At 40.9% G+C, this 18620-nt stretch overlaps 2 protein-coding genes across 4 annotated transcripts in view; one reads left to right on the top strand and one right to left on the bottom strand.

Annotated features, from left to right (window-relative positions):
- Positions 1-12268, bottom strand: part of fam135b (family with sequence similarity 135 member B) — a 46446-nt gene extending 34178 nt beyond the window's left edge. The window contains exons 1-3 of one of the 2 annotated variants that reach the window (XM_076754180.1): positions 11847-12268; positions 5664-5760; positions 1751-1830 (exon numbers count right to left, since the gene is read on the bottom strand). In XM_076754180.1, the coding sequence (XP_076610295.1) occupies positions 1751-1830; positions 5664-5740 (157 nt within the window). In that variant the 5' untranslated portion in view covers positions 5741-5760; positions 11847-12268. The remainder of the gene's footprint in view (positions 1-1750; positions 1831-5663; positions 5761-11846) is intronic. The other variant, XM_076754181.1, reaches the window with a different exon arrangement.
- Positions 12134-18620, top strand: part of col9a1c (collagen, type IX, alpha 1c) — a 33532-nt gene continuing 27045 nt past the window's right edge. The window contains exons 1-4 of one of the 2 annotated variants that reach the window (XM_076754184.1): positions 12134-12343; positions 14923-15272; positions 15627-16832; positions 17668-17829. In XM_076754184.1, the coding sequence (XP_076610299.1) occupies positions 17801-17829 (29 nt within the window). In that variant the 5' untranslated portion in view covers positions 12134-12343; positions 14923-15272; positions 15627-16832; positions 17668-17800. Of the gene's footprint in view, positions 12344-14922; positions 15273-15626; positions 17830-18620 lie in introns of both variants that reach the window. The other variant, XM_076754183.1, reaches the window with a different exon arrangement.

The raw sequence follows: 18620 nt of genomic DNA, 5'->3' as shown, positions 1-18620 counted from the left end.
AATGACGCTGTGAGATGACAACACGCAGAGAAGGAGAGAAAAATCCTTATTTGACATCCACATGATACCGCAAAATTATGCTCTCTAGTTCCAGGATAGGTGCAGAATAAAGGCACTACCTGCTCTGACATGAACTTAAACACCAAACACTGAAAGATCAGTGTTTCAGCGCAGACTTCAAAGACGAGCATGAACAACACAACATGACTAATTCAATTCCCTGTGACAAATGGGATATGGACCACAACCTGTCCAAGCTAATATCATCATTTGTCAGTGTTTTAGGTCCATGATGACGGTTGATTAAAATTTAACTGTTGGCCAGTCAGTATTAACAATACAGGACAATTTTATTTTATCTGCTCATAAGTAAATATATTTAGACCACTGTAGTTCATGTACAGCATATTGTCTGTGAGATGTTTTTGTCCAAACAGCAATTTGTTTTTTTGTTTTTTTACATATACATGGATGGATTACTGAACGGGCTTTCTGTGCACATGCCCAGGGGCCCAAGTGGTCAGGGTGGTCAGTGGTCCCTGAGCCAGAATATCAGTTTGAAGTGACAGTTAACATTATTTGCAGAAAAGTCAATCAAATGACCACAAAGCAATGTAAAGCACCTACAGAGAGAGGCAAAACAACCACAAAGAGACATGAAATGTCTCACAAAACAACTAAAACACCCCACTTACACTTTGCAATAAAATGTGTCTCATATCCAGATTGTATCTCGATATGATTTAACCTGATTACATTTACACCTGCTATCAATATGTGTCTCCATTGTCCACATTCAGAGCTGATTCTTCTTGTTCTTGTTCTTCCTTCTTACACCCTCCTCTTCTTTGCATGGGTCCAAAAACAACAACAAAAAATAAAAGGTATGGAGCTGTGCTATTGTATGGACTTCTGATTGCTTTTTGAAGTAGGGGAAGACGCTGTCTTCAACAACTGGAACGCCAAAGACCAAAGCACAGGAGAACGCTGTTTTATGCAGCTGCCTGTATGTCAGCTGTGGTCAGTGCCAACACTGTCAAGAGAATGATCTGGACACAGAATACAGTCAAGACTGGTGGGAGAGGATTGTGATGACCTTGATGAAGACTAGGTGTCACACCTACATACTACCGCCGACAGACATTAGATTCTATTTGCAGAAGACTGTGACCGGTGTTTTCCAGTAGAGACATGCACTTGCACTTAGCCATACAGCTGGAAAAGAGGGTGACCATTTGGTGCCTGGCAACAGGTTTTATTTCCACCCACGTAGTTGTTGTATGAGGACTGAAAACGCATAAATTGCATTTACACTTGTGTTCAATTCAGTCACAATGCGTCCTTGACTACCTCTGGAGGTAGTATGGCCAATCAGATAACAATCCGTCCTCAATGCATCTCGGGGGCATTTACACCTTTACTTTTATGTGGTCAGGCACTAACTGATCATCCAAAATGCATTTTAATGCAAGGTTTAAAGGGGATCAAAGAGACACAAAATGAACACAGAGGTCCGTGCCCATTATCTCAACATCCATCCATGACTGAAAATGAATTCCGGCCTTTAAAACCTAAAATCCTCAATCTCCTGGGGTTCATTCTGCATAAGTGCAAAAACAGACTACTATTATTGAGAACCAACACAGAAAATTGGGAGCTTATCTGCAGATGAGGACAGTGTTATGAGGCGACTGTCTGTGAGATGTCTAAACAGTGCATGTGTGAGGACGTGAACGTCACTTCTCCTTACCTGTGTTGTCTTGTGTTGTCGCTATCAGCCTGTGGGGCACTCGAGGTGAGACCTTCAACCCTGCTCGTACCTGGTAGAACCTGAGGGGGAGCATACAAGCATCACAGTCGCATTTGGGCTAAATAAACTGGCACACTCTCATGTCTGAAGGGCCTGGAGTGATCAAGAAAGCCCCTCATTTTTATGCCATCACTCGCGAATAGTAAAAGGTGCTGCTGCTTCATTCTGTCCTACTTAATACCAAGGTAAAAGAGAGGGAAGGCAAAAGGCTGCCTGAATTCACCTTTTTTCTACACTGACAGCTGTTTGACAGCTATTTCACTTTCTTTCACTTTTGCTGATTCACTTGTGTGGGTGGGCATTCTTTACTGATGACTATATTTGAGACCAGAATTTTATTTGAGCCGGTACGACAAATCTGTGGTGTTCAAGTAAAAAAAAAAAAAAAAAAAAGATGTTGTGATATGCTTTTCCTTTTTAAATGTTTGAAGTGGTACATCAACAGGAGGACATATGACTGCAAATAACACAATCTGCTGATCAAGAGAGGCGAGCACAGATGTATTCAAAATTCTTTTGGCCGAGAAAGAAAGTTGGTATTTCCATGGCTTCTTTAAAAGCCCTGTTAAAAACTTGTAAAATAAGACTAAAAAATGGAGCAAAAAGATCTGATTTAATCATCATTTCCCAACAAACACACTACTTAACCTATAACAGCCTTCAACGACCTTCATCCCTACATGACATAAGGTAAATTAAAGTGTAATGTCAAAGTGTTTCGGGTGCTATGACCTACATCAATTCGTGGCTGTAGTGTTGCCTTGTTGCCCCCCCTTTGTGTGACCTAACTTCAAATTGACCATAGTGGCCTCCATGGAATATTGACAAGACAGGTTTTATCTCAAAATATTGTCACGTGCAGCTTTTAAGTTTGAGAAGTGCTCTTCACGACATGGATGAGAAGTTAACAGTGTCATGTTAAACAAAATCAGCCATGAATTGTACAAATGTAGCTAAATTATTAAAGGATAATGGGCAAATGGTTATTAATAATGAAAAAGACATGCACCTCTATTCAAAGGCTGTAAAGTATACTGTACATGGTGTCAGATGAACACTGGTGATACAAGTCTACAGCAGTAGCAAACATTTAAGGTAAGACGAGAATTTAATCTCAGTTGGAAAATTAGATTTTTACAGCTTCAATTTGATTCATATATCAGCAGAATTAGAAAATGGAAATTAGACAAGAACAGCCTTACTGACTTATAAAAGGATTGTTTGCATGACATTCCAGACTATAGGCAGCAGTGGAAAACATGCCTCTGAAAAGGTCACTCTGACAGTTCAAGTCAGCACAGTTTTGTGTAAATGCACATCTCAGCTCTCAGGGGACACATTGGCAGTCTGAGAGACCAAAACCTGGCTGTGAACACTGTCATCGCATCAGTTTGTTAGTGGCAGCACTCCTAAAGATGGAGGCTTGACAGAGAAGAGCACAGAGAAGGATTTGAAGGTCGATAAATAAATAAGGGATGTCTATGGAATGAAATAGGTCAACTCGCTGGCCAGTAACTGGTTGGAAACTATACACCAGCAGCCATTTATAGACTTGTGGTCAATGTATTAGTATGTCGATGCTGGAGGACAATGGCGCAGTTTACATTGTGTTTGCACAATTAAACCAGAATAAATGGAATTAAGAAAATGCAGCTGGGTCTTTAATTTGAGTATCTGAAGCAATTTGAGGCTCTAACTTTACCTCTGTTAGTGAAAGCTAAAAGTGTCATGCTTATCGCCTTGTTTACAAATCAAATCAGATTTAATCTGAATTTTTAATGCAATCAGTGTACAACTGGGCCCTTCAAAGTGTGCAGCTGTCTGGTATTGATTTTAGCAATTATATTGCTGTGTGGTGAGATGCACAGGCCCTGGTGACTAAACTACTCCTACTCCACAGTATGTCTTCTTTACATTTGGTTCCAGTTCTCTCGTGTTCACATCAGATCTCTGCTGCTGTCTGAAGCAACATGGCAACCAGTAAAAACAAACATATTAGTGCACTCAGCTGAAGGGATTACTATGATAAAGCTTTAGCCCATCCCATTTAGAGAGAGAAAATCATTTTGATAAAGCTGCTGTTTCAGCGAGCCAGAGGCCGACCAGATGAGAGATTTTAATCTTCCTGCAGACGCTTCATTGGATAAACATGGCCATTTTTCATGTTACAGAATATAATGAAAAATGCAGCTACAACAGTACAAGTTCTGATTTTAACTCTTCACACTCCTTATGACTCCCTTTACTGGTGCAGTCCATTATATCTAAATTTGTTGTTTCTGTGTTATAATGTGTATGTCTGTGTATTGTGTTACCATACATCCCTTCTAAAGCAGAAAGGAAAAGTGGTAATTGACCACAATTTTGGTGGTTGATGATTTTACTCCAAAACATAATCGCCATAGAACTTACATAATGAAAAAATGCAGATGTTACACTCGGCCTTTAATACATACAGACAGTATGAACAACATGTGTTCCCTGCGTTTTCTTGTGAATTTAGCTCCTTCTTCACTGAATTTTTTGGAATAACAAACTGAATTACCATGATCTGAGTTTATACAAATAGCTATTTTTCAAAAATCCGTATTTAGCTTTAGCTTTAAAGTTGTTTATGTCACATCTTACAGCTAGCTTTAGATTGATAAAGCTCTCTTGCTTCAGCTTTTGCCCATCATGACATCAAAAAGTCAGATTCTAATCTTCATTGAATTGTGACCATATAGGTAACTTCTGTGTTTTGCTTTTTAGGGCACAGTAATCTGCTGCTCTGAATGCTGATGATAGGTGTATTCACCCCGTGCTGACTGCAAACCACTTCAATGGACCAAGAGATGTCCTGGCATACAATTTGAGGGGTTTGTGGGTAGTCAAGTCAAATCAAATCAATTGTATTTATAAAGCTCAGAATCACAAATCACAATTTGCCTCAAGGGGCTTTAAAGTCTGTACAACATGTGGCACCCATCGTCCTTAGACCCTTGATTCCAATAAGGACCCCCCCCCCCCCCCCAAAAAAAAAAAAAAAACCAAAACAGCAACACAAGAGGGATCCATCAATCCATCCACATGATATGAAGTGTAGAGAATAGACCAGCAAAAGAATCACAATATCTATATCTACAAATTTTGATGACAAAAACACAGAAATATGGGACTGTAAAACACATGTGAAGAGTGTGGTACTGCAGGGTCTTGCACAAACACGTCAACATCCAGATAAGATGGAAGTCATTCAGCACGTTCTTTTTTTTTCTTCGGATGTTTTCCGAGTCAGTTTTACAGCCTAATCTTTGTCCAGCAGAGGGGAGAGAGGTGGATGGGTACATCACCTCAATTTACTCCATAAATTAAATTGTACTTTCAGCATTCCAGGATGAGTCATATGCTCATTACTATTCACCCATCTGTTTCAACATTTTCATATCACAGTGCACACATAGGTATTAACCACATAACCAATGGTTTAATGAAGGCATGATATATTCCTTGCAAATGTCAAAGCAATTTGTCCTTAACTTGCAGTTATTCAATTAATTGACCAAGATGATCTGAAATGCAGGAATATAATGCCATTCTCATATTGAAATGCTGAATGCAAGAAAATATTTTGTGATGCCTCTCAGTTATACTGAAGCTGATCTCTCATACAATGTACAGTCTGTTTTACTTTGAAACCATTTGTACAGGGCTGTTATGTAACGTACAAATTTAAGTTTTTTCAATTCAGTTCATATTCAATTAATTTTTTGAAGAAGTCAAAAGAATTAAAATCAGCGATCGACATGAATATGTTCTGTGAGTTTGCAGAGGTGCCTGTTGTGAAGACGGTTAAAAGAGAAAAATTGCTTACCCCCTTTGAAAGAGATCCACATTGTGAAACTTGTGCAACTCTACAGAAAACTCCAGTGTTCCCTGTACTTCAGACATGATATAATCCCACTCATCACCTGTCAAAAGAGAAGACACCCAGTAAATATGACATATCAGACAAATAAGCAACAATAAGACTACTCAGTGAATCCAGTGTGAAAGATAAAGACAAATGACATTTCTGAAACTAGTTTCCTCTGTTATTTCTTCTGTTTGCTGAGGTGATGTGACTCATACAGTCCAGTGTGGAGAACTGACCAAGACCAACACAGACATCTTGGTCTGAATATAGTTATCACCATCAGTGCTCAAGTGAATGTTGGAAAAATGAACATGTGATGCAGGTGCCTAAATCTGAACTAAACTCCTGAAATATCCACATTGAGTTCATAGTAGCCCTTAAAATGAGGTTCAGCTGACCTTATGGGTAAGAGTTAGGAACACAGGCCCACACAAACATGGTCATAGGCTCAACTCTTTGAGACAAACACAAGCAAATACTCAATGTGTCTAAATCCATCAGACCATTGAAGTCTCTAGATGAACCTGTGATCAACACATCCCAGACTGACTGAACCTCAGTTCACACCGTTATGAGGAGTGTTTTCCATTAGCAGCAATTATAGTTCAGTGTTCCCCCAGTGCTTCCAAACATGAAGCATCTAACTTTACTTTAAATCCTTGATTTCTGAAACCATTAGAGGAACACACAGACATGGACTTTATACTCTGCATTCCTCAGAGAAAGTGCTGTGGAGGCTGAGCTCAGTAAAAACTGAGCTGCCACCAACCAAAAGGAGATGACACACTGACAGTGTTTACAGTAAAGTGTATCAGATAACCTCTCATTGACGGCTTTGAAATATAATCCTTGCATGTGTGCAGTATTTGGTTAGTGTTCCTGTAAATATTACAACTGGCACCAAGTGTCGCTACTAGAAAAGAAGATGCACACACAAGTGTCACAGCATCAACAGAGTCAGTGCTGTGAAGCACCTTTCTGAAGTGCAACTTCACTTGTGTGTTACGACCAGTCCTCGGCGTAGCTGGCTTAAAAGCATAATACTGTTTCAGTCCACTTTCCTTAAGCAGTGAAGATTTATCGAGACAGGCTAGTTTTATCACTCCAGAGCTTAGACGCTGGGGTATTGTGAAAAGTTAATTCGCTGCTGGTACTACAATGCAAAAGTTCCCGTTAATTACAGCTTGCATTTATCCCGTGAATACCACCAATCTTCCTACCATGGCCCACAAAAAGTGACAGCCTTGAACTTTATGTTAATTCATGAGCAGTTTACTGTTTGCTATCCCTGCTCTTGCCATGATTGTCAAGCTATCGGTGCTTGCACAGCACATGCAGTTAATTCATAGTAGTAAAGAAATGACAGCTGTTGCTGGCAGATTTGATCCACTGAAGCTAATTAAGCTAACATGAGCTCCATTAATTGGTTGAAAACATGTCTGACTATTTAAAACGAGAATCCTATAAAAGGAGTGTTTGTTGTCTTTGATGGCTACATATGATATTGTGCTAAAAAACTGATGGCATGTGCAAAGCTAAAAGTCAGCATCCTTATTTCATTCTATTGTAACTGCTTAGCTAACAACTTCCTGGAGTGTGGGCCTAATGAAAAAAAGATAAAGAGGACTGGCTATAGCTAATGATGAGCCCCATGGTCTTGGAAGTAGTGCTGGGTTTCTCCTGTAGGTCATGAGGTAGTTATGCTACGCAAACATGCTAACAATTGCATCTTACGTTAAAGTAGATAAACACTGTTAAATGTATTCCTTTTGCTTTTGCTCTTGTGTATTTGGTTTTGGAAGCCCAAAAAGATAAACCATCCTCCAAACTCCTTCAGTGCCAAGCACCCCTCTTGCTCTAGTCCACTGCACATTGCTGTTCAGGGAAGCAGTTCATTTCAGTTGTTTATGTCTCAAATGCTAAATTCGAGGCATAAACAACACCTTTTTTTTTTTTTTTTTTTAGGGATTTGCTCCCTGTGATGTAAAAATTGTCCTGATTAAACCAAGAGTCGTTATTTATTTGTCACTTCCTGTGAGCAGAGAAATGTATCCCAGTGTCCTTTCCCAACACCAGAATTTCATTACTGCAAATAGGGTGAGTCTAAGGTGTCTTTCTGGTTGGCAGGGAAACATTCTCCTCCACCTCACTTATGCTGATAAGATGTATTATAAGAGGCTTGCCAAGTGGAGAGAAAGAGAAGCAAGTAAATCTTGAATAAAACCTCAAGCTCTGCCTTCCAAAACCTGCAGTCTAGAGGAGGATACAATGTGACCGTGTCCACGTTAAAGCATGTGACCATAAAACAAGCAGTGCAGTGGACAGTCCTGAGAGACACACTAACCTCCTCTAATGTAGTACATTAGTCGCAGCTGCAAATGACCTGAAGAGACAAGAAATGACACAACGGTTTGGCGTCTTCTTGCTGACTCTGCTTGTCATGTCACTTTGACACACTCGCCACATCGGAGCGAAGCCTTGTGTGTGTCAGGACGACCACAGATGATGGCGGTCATCATAATGTCATGAGCCCATTAAAGGTTGTTTGGTGTGAGACTGTGAGACACTGCAGTATGCACGGCTTGTATTTTCTTCAGCACTTATTAAGCCAGCCAAAACTGCTTCATTGTCTCCCTAATTCAAGCAAACGTCCTAGTTATCTGTTGTCTGCTGTCAAGAGATTCGAAAAAGGAGCTGCTCACTTCTCTAGAAATAAGTTAGGTGGGCAGTCAGGGGGAGAGTGAACACTGTGTGCTTGATTAAATGGAGGCTCACAGTCCAGGGACCTGGGACTTAACATGCTTCCTTTCCCATCAAAACAATCAGTATCTAGCTGGAGCACACAGACTACATACAGTGATTATCAGCCTCTGCTGAAAATTCATCAATAAGTTAATCAAATCAGCGAGGCACAGACCCACGCTGAGAACTTCAAAGGCGTACAGCTGTCATTCATCGAAGTCGGATACATCATCTTTGCTTTGATGGCCGTGACAATGATGATCCTGATGTTAATGATGAAACTACTCATCAGCTGCAGCATAAGGCACTGCTTTTAAAGGGCACTGGGGTTACTCTTACTTTCCTATTGTCAACAAATCACATTTAAAGAGCACAACTAACAATATGTTTGTTTGTCTCCTTTTTTCTCCACTTCAAAGGTCTGTCTGTGACAGTCAGTCCTGGGCTAATTCTTGCCTGCTAAAGTAAATATTTGATTTTAAAAATGAATCTCACATGTCTTGTTCTTTTTTCAGGTCTAGGGACAATGCTTGTTAGTGAGACAAATTCTTTGCTGGTTTTGGTCTTTTCATTGGATTTGTTGAGAGAAAGCGAAAAATCCAGAATATTGGCAGACTCATCCTTAGCCAGCGTCTTATAAATAAAACTTTTTCAGTGATTCAATAGGCCTATTTTTAGACTATTTCATCTAGGATCCAGTATTGTCCAACCAGGACTTTACAGGCCTTTGAAACAGAATTTAGATCTTCATGCAGGGAAAGAAAGTGGTAACACTTTCCACTACATGTCCGTACTTTCTCAGTCATTTCCTCATAATTGTCAAGGATTTTTTCTGGAAAGAACAGCAGACTGAGACAAAGTTCTGAGTTAGTTGTGATTTCTTAGGAGAACTTCCTTGAAATAACCTCTCCATTTATATAAATCTTGCACAAAATAGAAGTGAATCCAAATCCAAATCATTTAAAACATTTTACGAAACTCTTTTTTTCTGTTTCCTTCTTGTTAAAGTTTTAATCATAAAGATTTTTATGAAATGAAAACCCATTTTTGATGCTTAAGGTTGACTTTTTTTTTTAGCCATTCCTGCTGTTTTCAATTTGTCTTCCCCTGCTTACCGACGGCGTGGCTTTGTTTGGCTTAAAGGTTACAGCTTTAAATCTTTACCCATTTCTACTGCCATTGGCATGAAGACAGCTGAGCAACCAAGTTGAACAGAAAACATATTAAATATGTGACACACTGACCTGTTTCAACAAAAATCATGATGTTTCCAATTTTCCTACAACACCAGTGAAGTTTATGTAAACCCTTTTTTTTTTTTTTTACCCCTTTTTTAAGCCCTGTTCTATTGTTATAAAAATCTGTTGAAATGCATGCTGTGCTCAAGCTGCACCATGCTGTTGTCCTCCATACAGATCTTGGCAACCTGTAGACTAGCTAAGGCTTATCATTTGCTGCTTGTGCACTTTTACAAACTATCTCCTGATTTTGTACTTGCTGCGAATCATTAAACACTAATCATTACAAAACAGCCATCTGCTGTCTTATTACTATTTAATGCAAGCCACACACTCACACACTCCAGTTTTCTTGGAGGTCTAGAGTTTGCAGCTCCAGTAATTCCTCCACCTTTAGGACAACCAAAACTGCCCTCCTCCCCTTCCAGCCGCTCCTGTTGGTGTCAGCTCAGTTGGGAATGCTGACTAACATCTCCAAGCTCAATTTGGGTGGGATGATGGGGCAGCTGAACGTGGAATGAGCAGATTTTGCAGGCTGCATAGGTGTCAATGTAGAGTCATTGTGTGGCACGAATGAAAGTCGCTGTATGTGTGCACAGCTCAAAGGGCAGGAAATTAATCCCAGGCATTATTCCATTCATTAACGTCCAACTCCCTCTGCAGAACACAATAACAGAAAGAGGACTATGACCAAACACAGGGATCTGATACATAGAACCAATGAGCACCTCCTTCAAGCAAAGACATGAAATGACACAATGCAAATGTTAAGAATTCAAAGTATTTGAAGGATGTGTCAAAGAAAAGTCACTTTAACGACACTTCTTCTTCTTCACTATGTCTGATTTTAATGAAAAAGAATCTGCACCCAGGATATGTGAGTATCCTTTACAGGAAAGCACTGAGCCAGCAATCATGTGATGGCATAATCTAGCATTCGCTGAAACCTTCCCTGGTACTGTATTAGCTTCTTTGTTGTGAACATTACAATGCCAAATCCCTGCAAAGGCAAAAAATGACGCCAAGTGGCCCGAGTTATCGAGTTAAATGAGACAGAGTATGACTTTGAGAGGATGTGACTGGAATCCTTGCTATCTCCAAATGAGATTCTCTCATGATCAAAGAGTTTTTCTGCCAAAAAAAAAAAAGGCCAATAAAGTCATCAGCTGGAAAATCCTACATTCACCACATCAGAAGTCTTTGTAGTGTTTGGAGGGCTGCTCGAGCATGGAATCTCCATGGAGGGTCGTAAATGGATTATATTTGTATTCACAACACTGATTTACCACACAAATAACACACAAATAAATGTGCATGTTCATTCAAAGACCTGGTCGAAAAGTATGAAGGTGGACATCACATTGAATTACTTCAGCACAGTTTGAAATGACACGGTCTAGTACTGTAACATGGTCTTGTGATTTGCAGCACAAATGAAATGTTTACATCAGTCACATGAGGGCCTGAACTTGTGATTCATTACAGTACGGCCAGCCTTCATCTATTTAACCTTGCATCACTGTTTACTTGTACTCTGATCTTTTTGCAGCCCGCTGTGACAACTCTGCACTGTTTCATTCTGAGGTGGGGGCTTTGCTTTGTTCCTTTGAAACAGCGTGTAGGACTATTTCAGACTACAGCATCTGTGAAAAACTGATAATAAACAGCACACACTGTACTGTGGAGCAGCTCTGACAAACGTGCTCGCTCAACATTAAGATACAGAACTGCACCGTACACAGTTGCCAAATTGAAATTCTCAGCATAAGGACACTTGAACAGATTGTTGATTAAAACCTTTATTTTTATTTTGAACGGCTACTTTGATTAAACATTGTGCTTTATTTACTTGTCAGTGTGGAGCGTCCTTAGGTCTGTTTACAAAAGGACACATGCTCAATGACCTCACATACAATAGGTCAGACAAAGACCCTCAGCTGCCATATGGAAGTAGCACACACATTGTGTGACTGGAGCGACGTTCTGCATTGGACTCCAATAAAAACCATCCTCTCTCATCGCTCTCAGCAGCCTGCAGTCTACAGTAGTGGCTTTCTCTGCTGTGATGTACAACAACGAGCTTCCCAACCCTCTCATGTTCCACACACATGCAGCGTCAAAGCGGACGGAGCGTGTCACATGTAGAATAAAGCAGCCTCACCTTAGCAGTGATGAAGCGTTGTGTCCGCAGAGGGTTCGGTTCCAGCCTTCTCGGAGTAAATGGAAATGTTTATACCACCGCTTCTCCTGCTGCTGCTGCTGTTGCCATGGTTATTCATCCAGACCCTGTATGTTCTGCAGTCCCCCCCTCCTCTCTCTCTCTCCCTCTCTCTCTCTCTCTCTCCCTCTCTCTCTATTTCCTCCCTATGTCTCTCTCTCTCTCTCTCTCCTGACGGAGATTTCAATTTGGGAAAGTGCGGCAGCGTCTGTCGCGGAATCTGTCTTTGTGTTTATCCTCCGGGTCCGCCCGGCGCTTAGCAGACAACATATATAGACTGTGGGCAGTTTGATGAAGGGAATATTAATAGGCAGCACCCAGGCAGTGTGTGTCCTGCTGCACTACAGCGTGTGCGTCCAGCGGGCGAGCTGACGTCAGAGCCTGCCCCCTAAAGCTGAAGTGAACGTGCAGTCGGAAATTACCATGCTAAGACACACAGGGTGAGTGTTATGCAAACAAAACATGAATTCAGTATCGCGCATCACGTGACTCGGACGCCACGGCAGATTATTACAGGCAACAATGAACTTTTTTTTTTTTTTCTGGCTGACAGGTGACCAGTAGGTAACAAGCTCATTTCTGGTCCATTGTTGAGTTTCCTGCTTCTTGTAACGGTAGCTGATGGGAAATTGTTCAGGCAACAATGTGATAAAATGTTTTTTTAATCAGTGGGAACCTCATCTGAAAAGATCAGTGTTGAAAGCTGCGAATTAAAAAATACACATATTCCCAAAGTGGACAGAATCCATGCCAGTCAACCTAAAAACCGAAATGGCCTTAAGTCACATGGTGCAAGGTCAAGGCTGGCAACTGCTCTGGTGCTCCAGAACTCCAGTGGCCACAGAAGCTCCCAACCAACTCACATGTGTAAATTAAAAAAAAGAAAAGGATCATGGATATGCACCACCCCAGGACAATATCTACTGACATGATAAGAACCTTAAACCTGCATTAATTAAATTTTGGACCACTCGGGGCATATGTGTACACAATAGACACCTTATCACCTGCTAACTTTTCTGTTGACAAAGCTGTTACCAAATCTTTTGTATTCATCCAGCAGACACAGAGCAACTCAAATGAGCACTTATTTGGTCACCTGTCTAATGTTCTCTCCATTTAACTCTGCTCTCCAGGAAGTCATGAGGGGAATCTTTGGCTGTTTAGCACCTGAAGAGTTATCCATATGCACCAGTTAGTTGCTAAGTTTGTCTTTTAGAGCTGGGCAGGTTGTGTCCAGTGGATTTATCTGAGCTTTTCCACTGAAACACCTGCTGCTCGAAACAAGGTCGATGAGAGCAGTGAGACTGAAGCAAAACAGTAAAGCTGTGGGCCATAAAATCAAAAGAATGAGCTGAAAGACGCTAAAACTCTCTGTAAAGCTGCAGGGAACTGTGGAGTCAGGTGATGATTCCCTGTGGGTCCGACACAAGTTTCACACTCCACATTTCTCCATTATAATCCAGAAATATGAGTGTTGCTGTAAAGTGGATCCTGCTTTATCTTGATGACTCAATCTTGAAAAGAGTCTTTGTGTCCAATCTATCTTTAAGGCATTTCATAATCTTCGTTTTGTGTTTAAGTTAAAATCACAGTGGGAGGAACGGGGAGTTAATCATGGCTAACAGCTCTTTTTTGTCCAACGGCCCTCTGGTGGGTTAATCTCACCATTGTGGCCCATTGCACCATGTAAGTTAATGTGCTTAAGTTAGTGTGCAAGTAGTTAGTTTTGTACTAAAGCTGTGTCGATGTTCATTTGCACCACAGAGACATAAGGTAAAATGTAAAATCCAAACTAACCAAAATGTTGTTGCAGACAAAAAAGCTGTTTCACTTCATGTGGCCAGTCATGAAAAACTCTATTCATAATGCTCAGTCGTCTATGGACACTTTGCTACGCAAAAGCGAAGAGGCTAACTGCTAAAAATAGCTAATGTTACTCATCAAATAACAGCAAAAAGGTACGAGGACAAAGCATGATGATACAACCTTAATCTAGTCAGTGCAAAATAACAACAGTGACAGGGCTGCTTGAAGTTAGCTGTCAACTACAGCATAGGTTAATATAGTGGTATCCTTGTTTTGGGCAGAAGAAATTGTAACATAAACATATAAGGATAGCCTTCACTGGGAAACTGTTATCAGTTGGTGGATGGTAATTAGAGAGTTGTAAACATTATTTTCGCCTGCCGACACAATAACATTAGTGTGTGATATCAGCCTTAGGCTTCATTTAAAATTATGCATAGCCGGTGCAGCACAGTGCGGGTGTTATGTTGCCTTCTTTTCAGTCAGCGAGGATGAGGTCAAAAATTGATTTTCTCACAGACCTTTGAAGGTGAATATGCATGAAAGAGCTGTAGAATAAGTGAATTAAAAGCAAGAAGATGACAGAGAGCGTTCAACACACTGATACACATACAGTGTGAAAGCCAGGAGCTCAATGGAAACAGTGTTTGATAAAAGAAAGCTCAAACCTAAAGAATAAACGTGATATTTTTTTTTGATTTGAAGGATTTAAGGAGTAAAACAGACCAGATATCGAATGTAGATTTTATTAATTTATTTTATAGAAGTTGCATATCAGCAAAGTAACAATGGCTAGCAACCACTAACCAGCACTGTCTCATTTGTTCCTGGCAGTCAGGTACTGCAATTAAAATGCCATCTGTCCTGGTTAAACAACTCCTCACAGACTAATCACTTTTCAGATAAGGGGGAGGGGAGGATTATGAAACTACAAACGAATAAAAATGTCCATGACCCATAGGCTGGTGGAGTTAGTAACTGTGTGTTTAACAGTTGTCGACAATAGGAAATGATTTCTCTCTCTCTAGGTGTTTCTCTGCTGCACCAAGTGAGCGATGCAGGATGACTGTGTTCCCAGCTTCACCTTCCCCTTCAGATAGCCAAAGTCAATTGCTGCTTTTCTCTCATGGCGTTCTGCCATAAGCTCCGAGCACCCTTGATTAAGAGAGAAGCACTATTGATTTTTTTTTTTTTTTTTTTTCTTTTTCAGATTTTTGCCAGAGCCCAGATGACCATATAGTCTGAGGGGAAAAAAAGAAAAAGAAAAAAACTGGCAGAAATTTCAGAGAGGTTACACCGCAAGGACACCAATTTTCACACGGGTCCAGACTTAGATGATTATTTCTGGTCTATGAAAGTGTAACTACAGGGGATAGCAATGGTTGCTGTGGTTATATCCTATCAACTGCATTTTGCTTTTCATTTGATTTGGCAGAAAAGCGCTCTCTGGTGATGTAATCCTAAGGCGGGATGATCACACACACACCCACCTCGTCCTCAACTCAGTGCATAAATGTCAGTGAGAACTGATGTAGTATACAGACGGGTGACATACAGAAGGTAAGCCTGAAAAAATGAATGCAGACACACAGGACACGAAAGCTCACTGGATGGTTTGATGAGTATGACAGTGATGTGAATCATATGCTATAGTCTTCACAGTCACCTGGTGTCAGCCCAGTTTAACACCTATGGGAGATTCTGAAGTGACATGTTAGACAGTGCTGTCCACCGCCATCACCAGAACATCTAATGAGGGAATATCCTTTGGAAGAAGTCAAGATTCTCCAAGCGTGAGGAACTCTTCTGGAGAGATGAACAGCATCATCCATCACGAAGAGTCCCGCACGCTTGGAGAATCGCTAAGAGCGTTTCCATCCATGTGTTTTATTGTGTTATGTTGTATTTGCACAGGCTTAGCGGATATGTTGTGATACCCATGAGGCATGTGACTTGAACATCCACCGAAGCTTCTGCTCTACTGAAAGGAAGAAAATCAGCATCAGGACAGTGATCCATGAGACAAGTTTAAATGATGTGTTTCCATCAGGTTTAACCATTTTTCATTCATCTGAGGTCTGCCTTGTGCTCTTTCAGTGACAACATATCGTTGCACCATCTTCCTCTGCAATGCTTTACTGGCACAGAACCGTTTATCTTGATTAACTGACTCCTAACTTTTGCCTCCACAGTTGTGAATTGAAACAGGCATTAATTTGCATTTTCTTTTATTGATTTTCTGAAAATTCTTACTAAGATCTGTACTAAATTTAAAGCAAAACATCACCAGAGAAACTTAATGTTGGCTTTTCCTTTAATTTGTCCTCTTTCTGTATCTACTTTAATCTGTGCCAAAAGAATGATCTAGCAGCAATATTGGAGCTCTCAAGCAACACTAATCTGATTACATTTCTAAAGCTAAAGCTGAATCTAAATGAAAGTGCTTCATGAAAGTGAAGATAGCGTTAGGGGACGGCTGTGGCTCAGAAGGTAGAGTGGTCGTCTACCAATCAGGACGTCGGTGGTTCTACAGTCCACTTGCCAAAGTATCCTTGGGCAAGATACCCAAGTTGTGAATTGAATTAAACCCCAAAAACTGCCCACGAAGCTGCGCCATTGGTGTGTGAATTCATATGTACGTCGCTTTGGATAAAAGCGTCTGCCAAAATGACTAACTGTATTGTTTTGTATTAGCTACCTTCAAACCAATCATCACTGTCTTGTTACATTACCGCATCCAAAACCTATCAGGGTGGAAAAGTGTCACTTCCACCAAGCCTAAATTTTGGTGGACCACAGCTTGTTTACTGTAGCTTTGTGACCGCAACCCTCCTGTTCTTACAATTCCAATACACTACAAGACCAAGCTGTTCTCTGACTGGAGGGCCTTGGTGTATGTGACTCCTGGTCACAAGTGCACTAGTCATGGGGTCTGCCGCGTGGATGAATAATGACAAACTGTTTTCTCTTTTCCTCTGCCCGCACAGTCTGTCCCTGCTCCCTCATTGAGGGCATGAGCTCTCAATTATCCAGGCTGGACACATGATCTCTCTGCCAGATCTCTGAGGAGGGCTGGTCGCTCTATCAAATTTCCCTGTACAGATGTGCATCGTGGTGTAGGTACAAAAGCAATCAATTCAAGCAATATGATACAGTACCAAATACTTTATTCTTTACCATAGTAAATTGCAGAGTATCCAATGACTGGGATGTTATCGATCCCAAATATAATATCATTTAAGAGAGATAGCAACTGCCAGGATCAATAAACCAATAACCCAACATAGACATACAGGAGAACTGTTTTCATGTGGAATGTACCCTCATAAGAATATGTCCGAGTCAGTGTGGTCATCATGCTCCTGGACATCAGCTGTTATCACTTTTTCACATCACACTTGCAATGAAGTATGTCACTGAGTACTTTCTGATGTGGGATAATGTGATATTCCTGCAAGGAACAGGCCCATTGCAGCTCATTTTAGGCTCTCAGATCTTCTGAAGTGCAGCAAAAATCACAGATCAAACACCATAGAATCAATTACATAACATGCAGGATACATAAACAGCATGTCTGCCTGAGGCCCTCCAGGTAATGACAAGGTTTCTTCACGTCAACACTGCAGGCTAGCATGCCTTCTCCAGCTATGCTGATGAGTACACGTGATTATGAAATCCACATTTCATCACTCACTGGCTGCTTCTTCCCTATCCTGACGATAATTATTAAGAGAATTACACAGAGGCATACGTGTCATTAGGAGGCACTGTAAAGAAAAGAAGCAGAGCAGGGGGGTTATACACGGAGGCCCATGGGCTTCTGCATCTTCTTAAGTGTTGGTAATAAAAAGTAGTAACCACCTCCTGAAGAACTGCTGGCCAATGGGAATCCATTGAGCAAACTTTTATGTGTCCTCAGAAAATGCTTGAGCATCCCCTGCGCTGTGTGTCTCAGTCAGTCCTCAACATGCACAGGTAGGACTGACTTCAGGGGGAATTTTATGTCTGTGGCTCCTTCTGCTCCTGCATCTCACCACTGTGTCTCGTTGCTGAGCCTGTCTGTCTCTCGTCACGGAGGGGAGTGAAACATGGCCTTCCACAGCTCTGGTCTGACGAGGTAAAAATGTTTGATTTCATCAGCAACCTTTGTCTATGAGCTTTTTGTGTCATTTCCACGATAATGAAGGCCCATTTCAGGCTGGGTGTTCACGAGTAATGTGTTTCTAATCTTCATGTAGAACATGGGCACATTTACATTTTCCAGCATTCTGATAACTCAGTGACTTTATGGGTGCAAAAGATCTGTAGCTTATCATAGATTAACGAAGCCGGCCATTTGCCTTTTAATCTGGGCCGCACACACGCACACATGCAGCCTGTAAACCTCTACTGTGTGACATTTCAACAAAGTAAAAGGGGAAAAAGCTCTTAAGTGATAAACACCAAGCTTCCGGTCTTTAGCCTTTCAGTGTTTCCATTTAATTTGTTGGGACAAAGCCTGAATGACTGAATTAATATTTGATAAACGCCTACAGCATCGCCATCTGTTAAGACATTTTCACACATCTCTCACTCAGTGTCTTTGTCCTTGCATTTTCTGTGACAATCAACTTTAACAAGAGTGTATCGGACAGCTGATTGCTTCATGCTCAGCAGCGATCCATTGGACTAATTGAGACAAATGAGAGAGCAGAAATCATGCCAGGTGTGTTGGCTCACTCTCAACTTTTTTGGTGCACCTATGGGACATCACAACATGGGTGGCAGTGAAAGGGAAAGTCCCATCAAATGTTGATGAATGTCAGGAATTAAAGAAGATGACATGTCATTACCTAATTGACTTGACTGATTGCTTTCATGATGGGATATTTACTGGAATATATTTGGGGATTTTTTTTTTGTGTGCGC

This window comes from Chaetodon auriga, chromosome 17 (assembly GCF_051107435.1).
Source record: "Chaetodon auriga isolate fChaAug3 chromosome 17, fChaAug3.hap1, whole genome shotgun sequence".
In the NCBI taxonomy this organism is placed as follows: Eukaryota; Metazoa; Chordata; class Actinopteri; order Chaetodontiformes; family Chaetodontidae; genus Chaetodon; species Chaetodon auriga.
The sequence above is the reverse complement of the archived record's forward strand: the minus strand, read 5'-3'. Positions and strand labels throughout refer to the sequence as shown.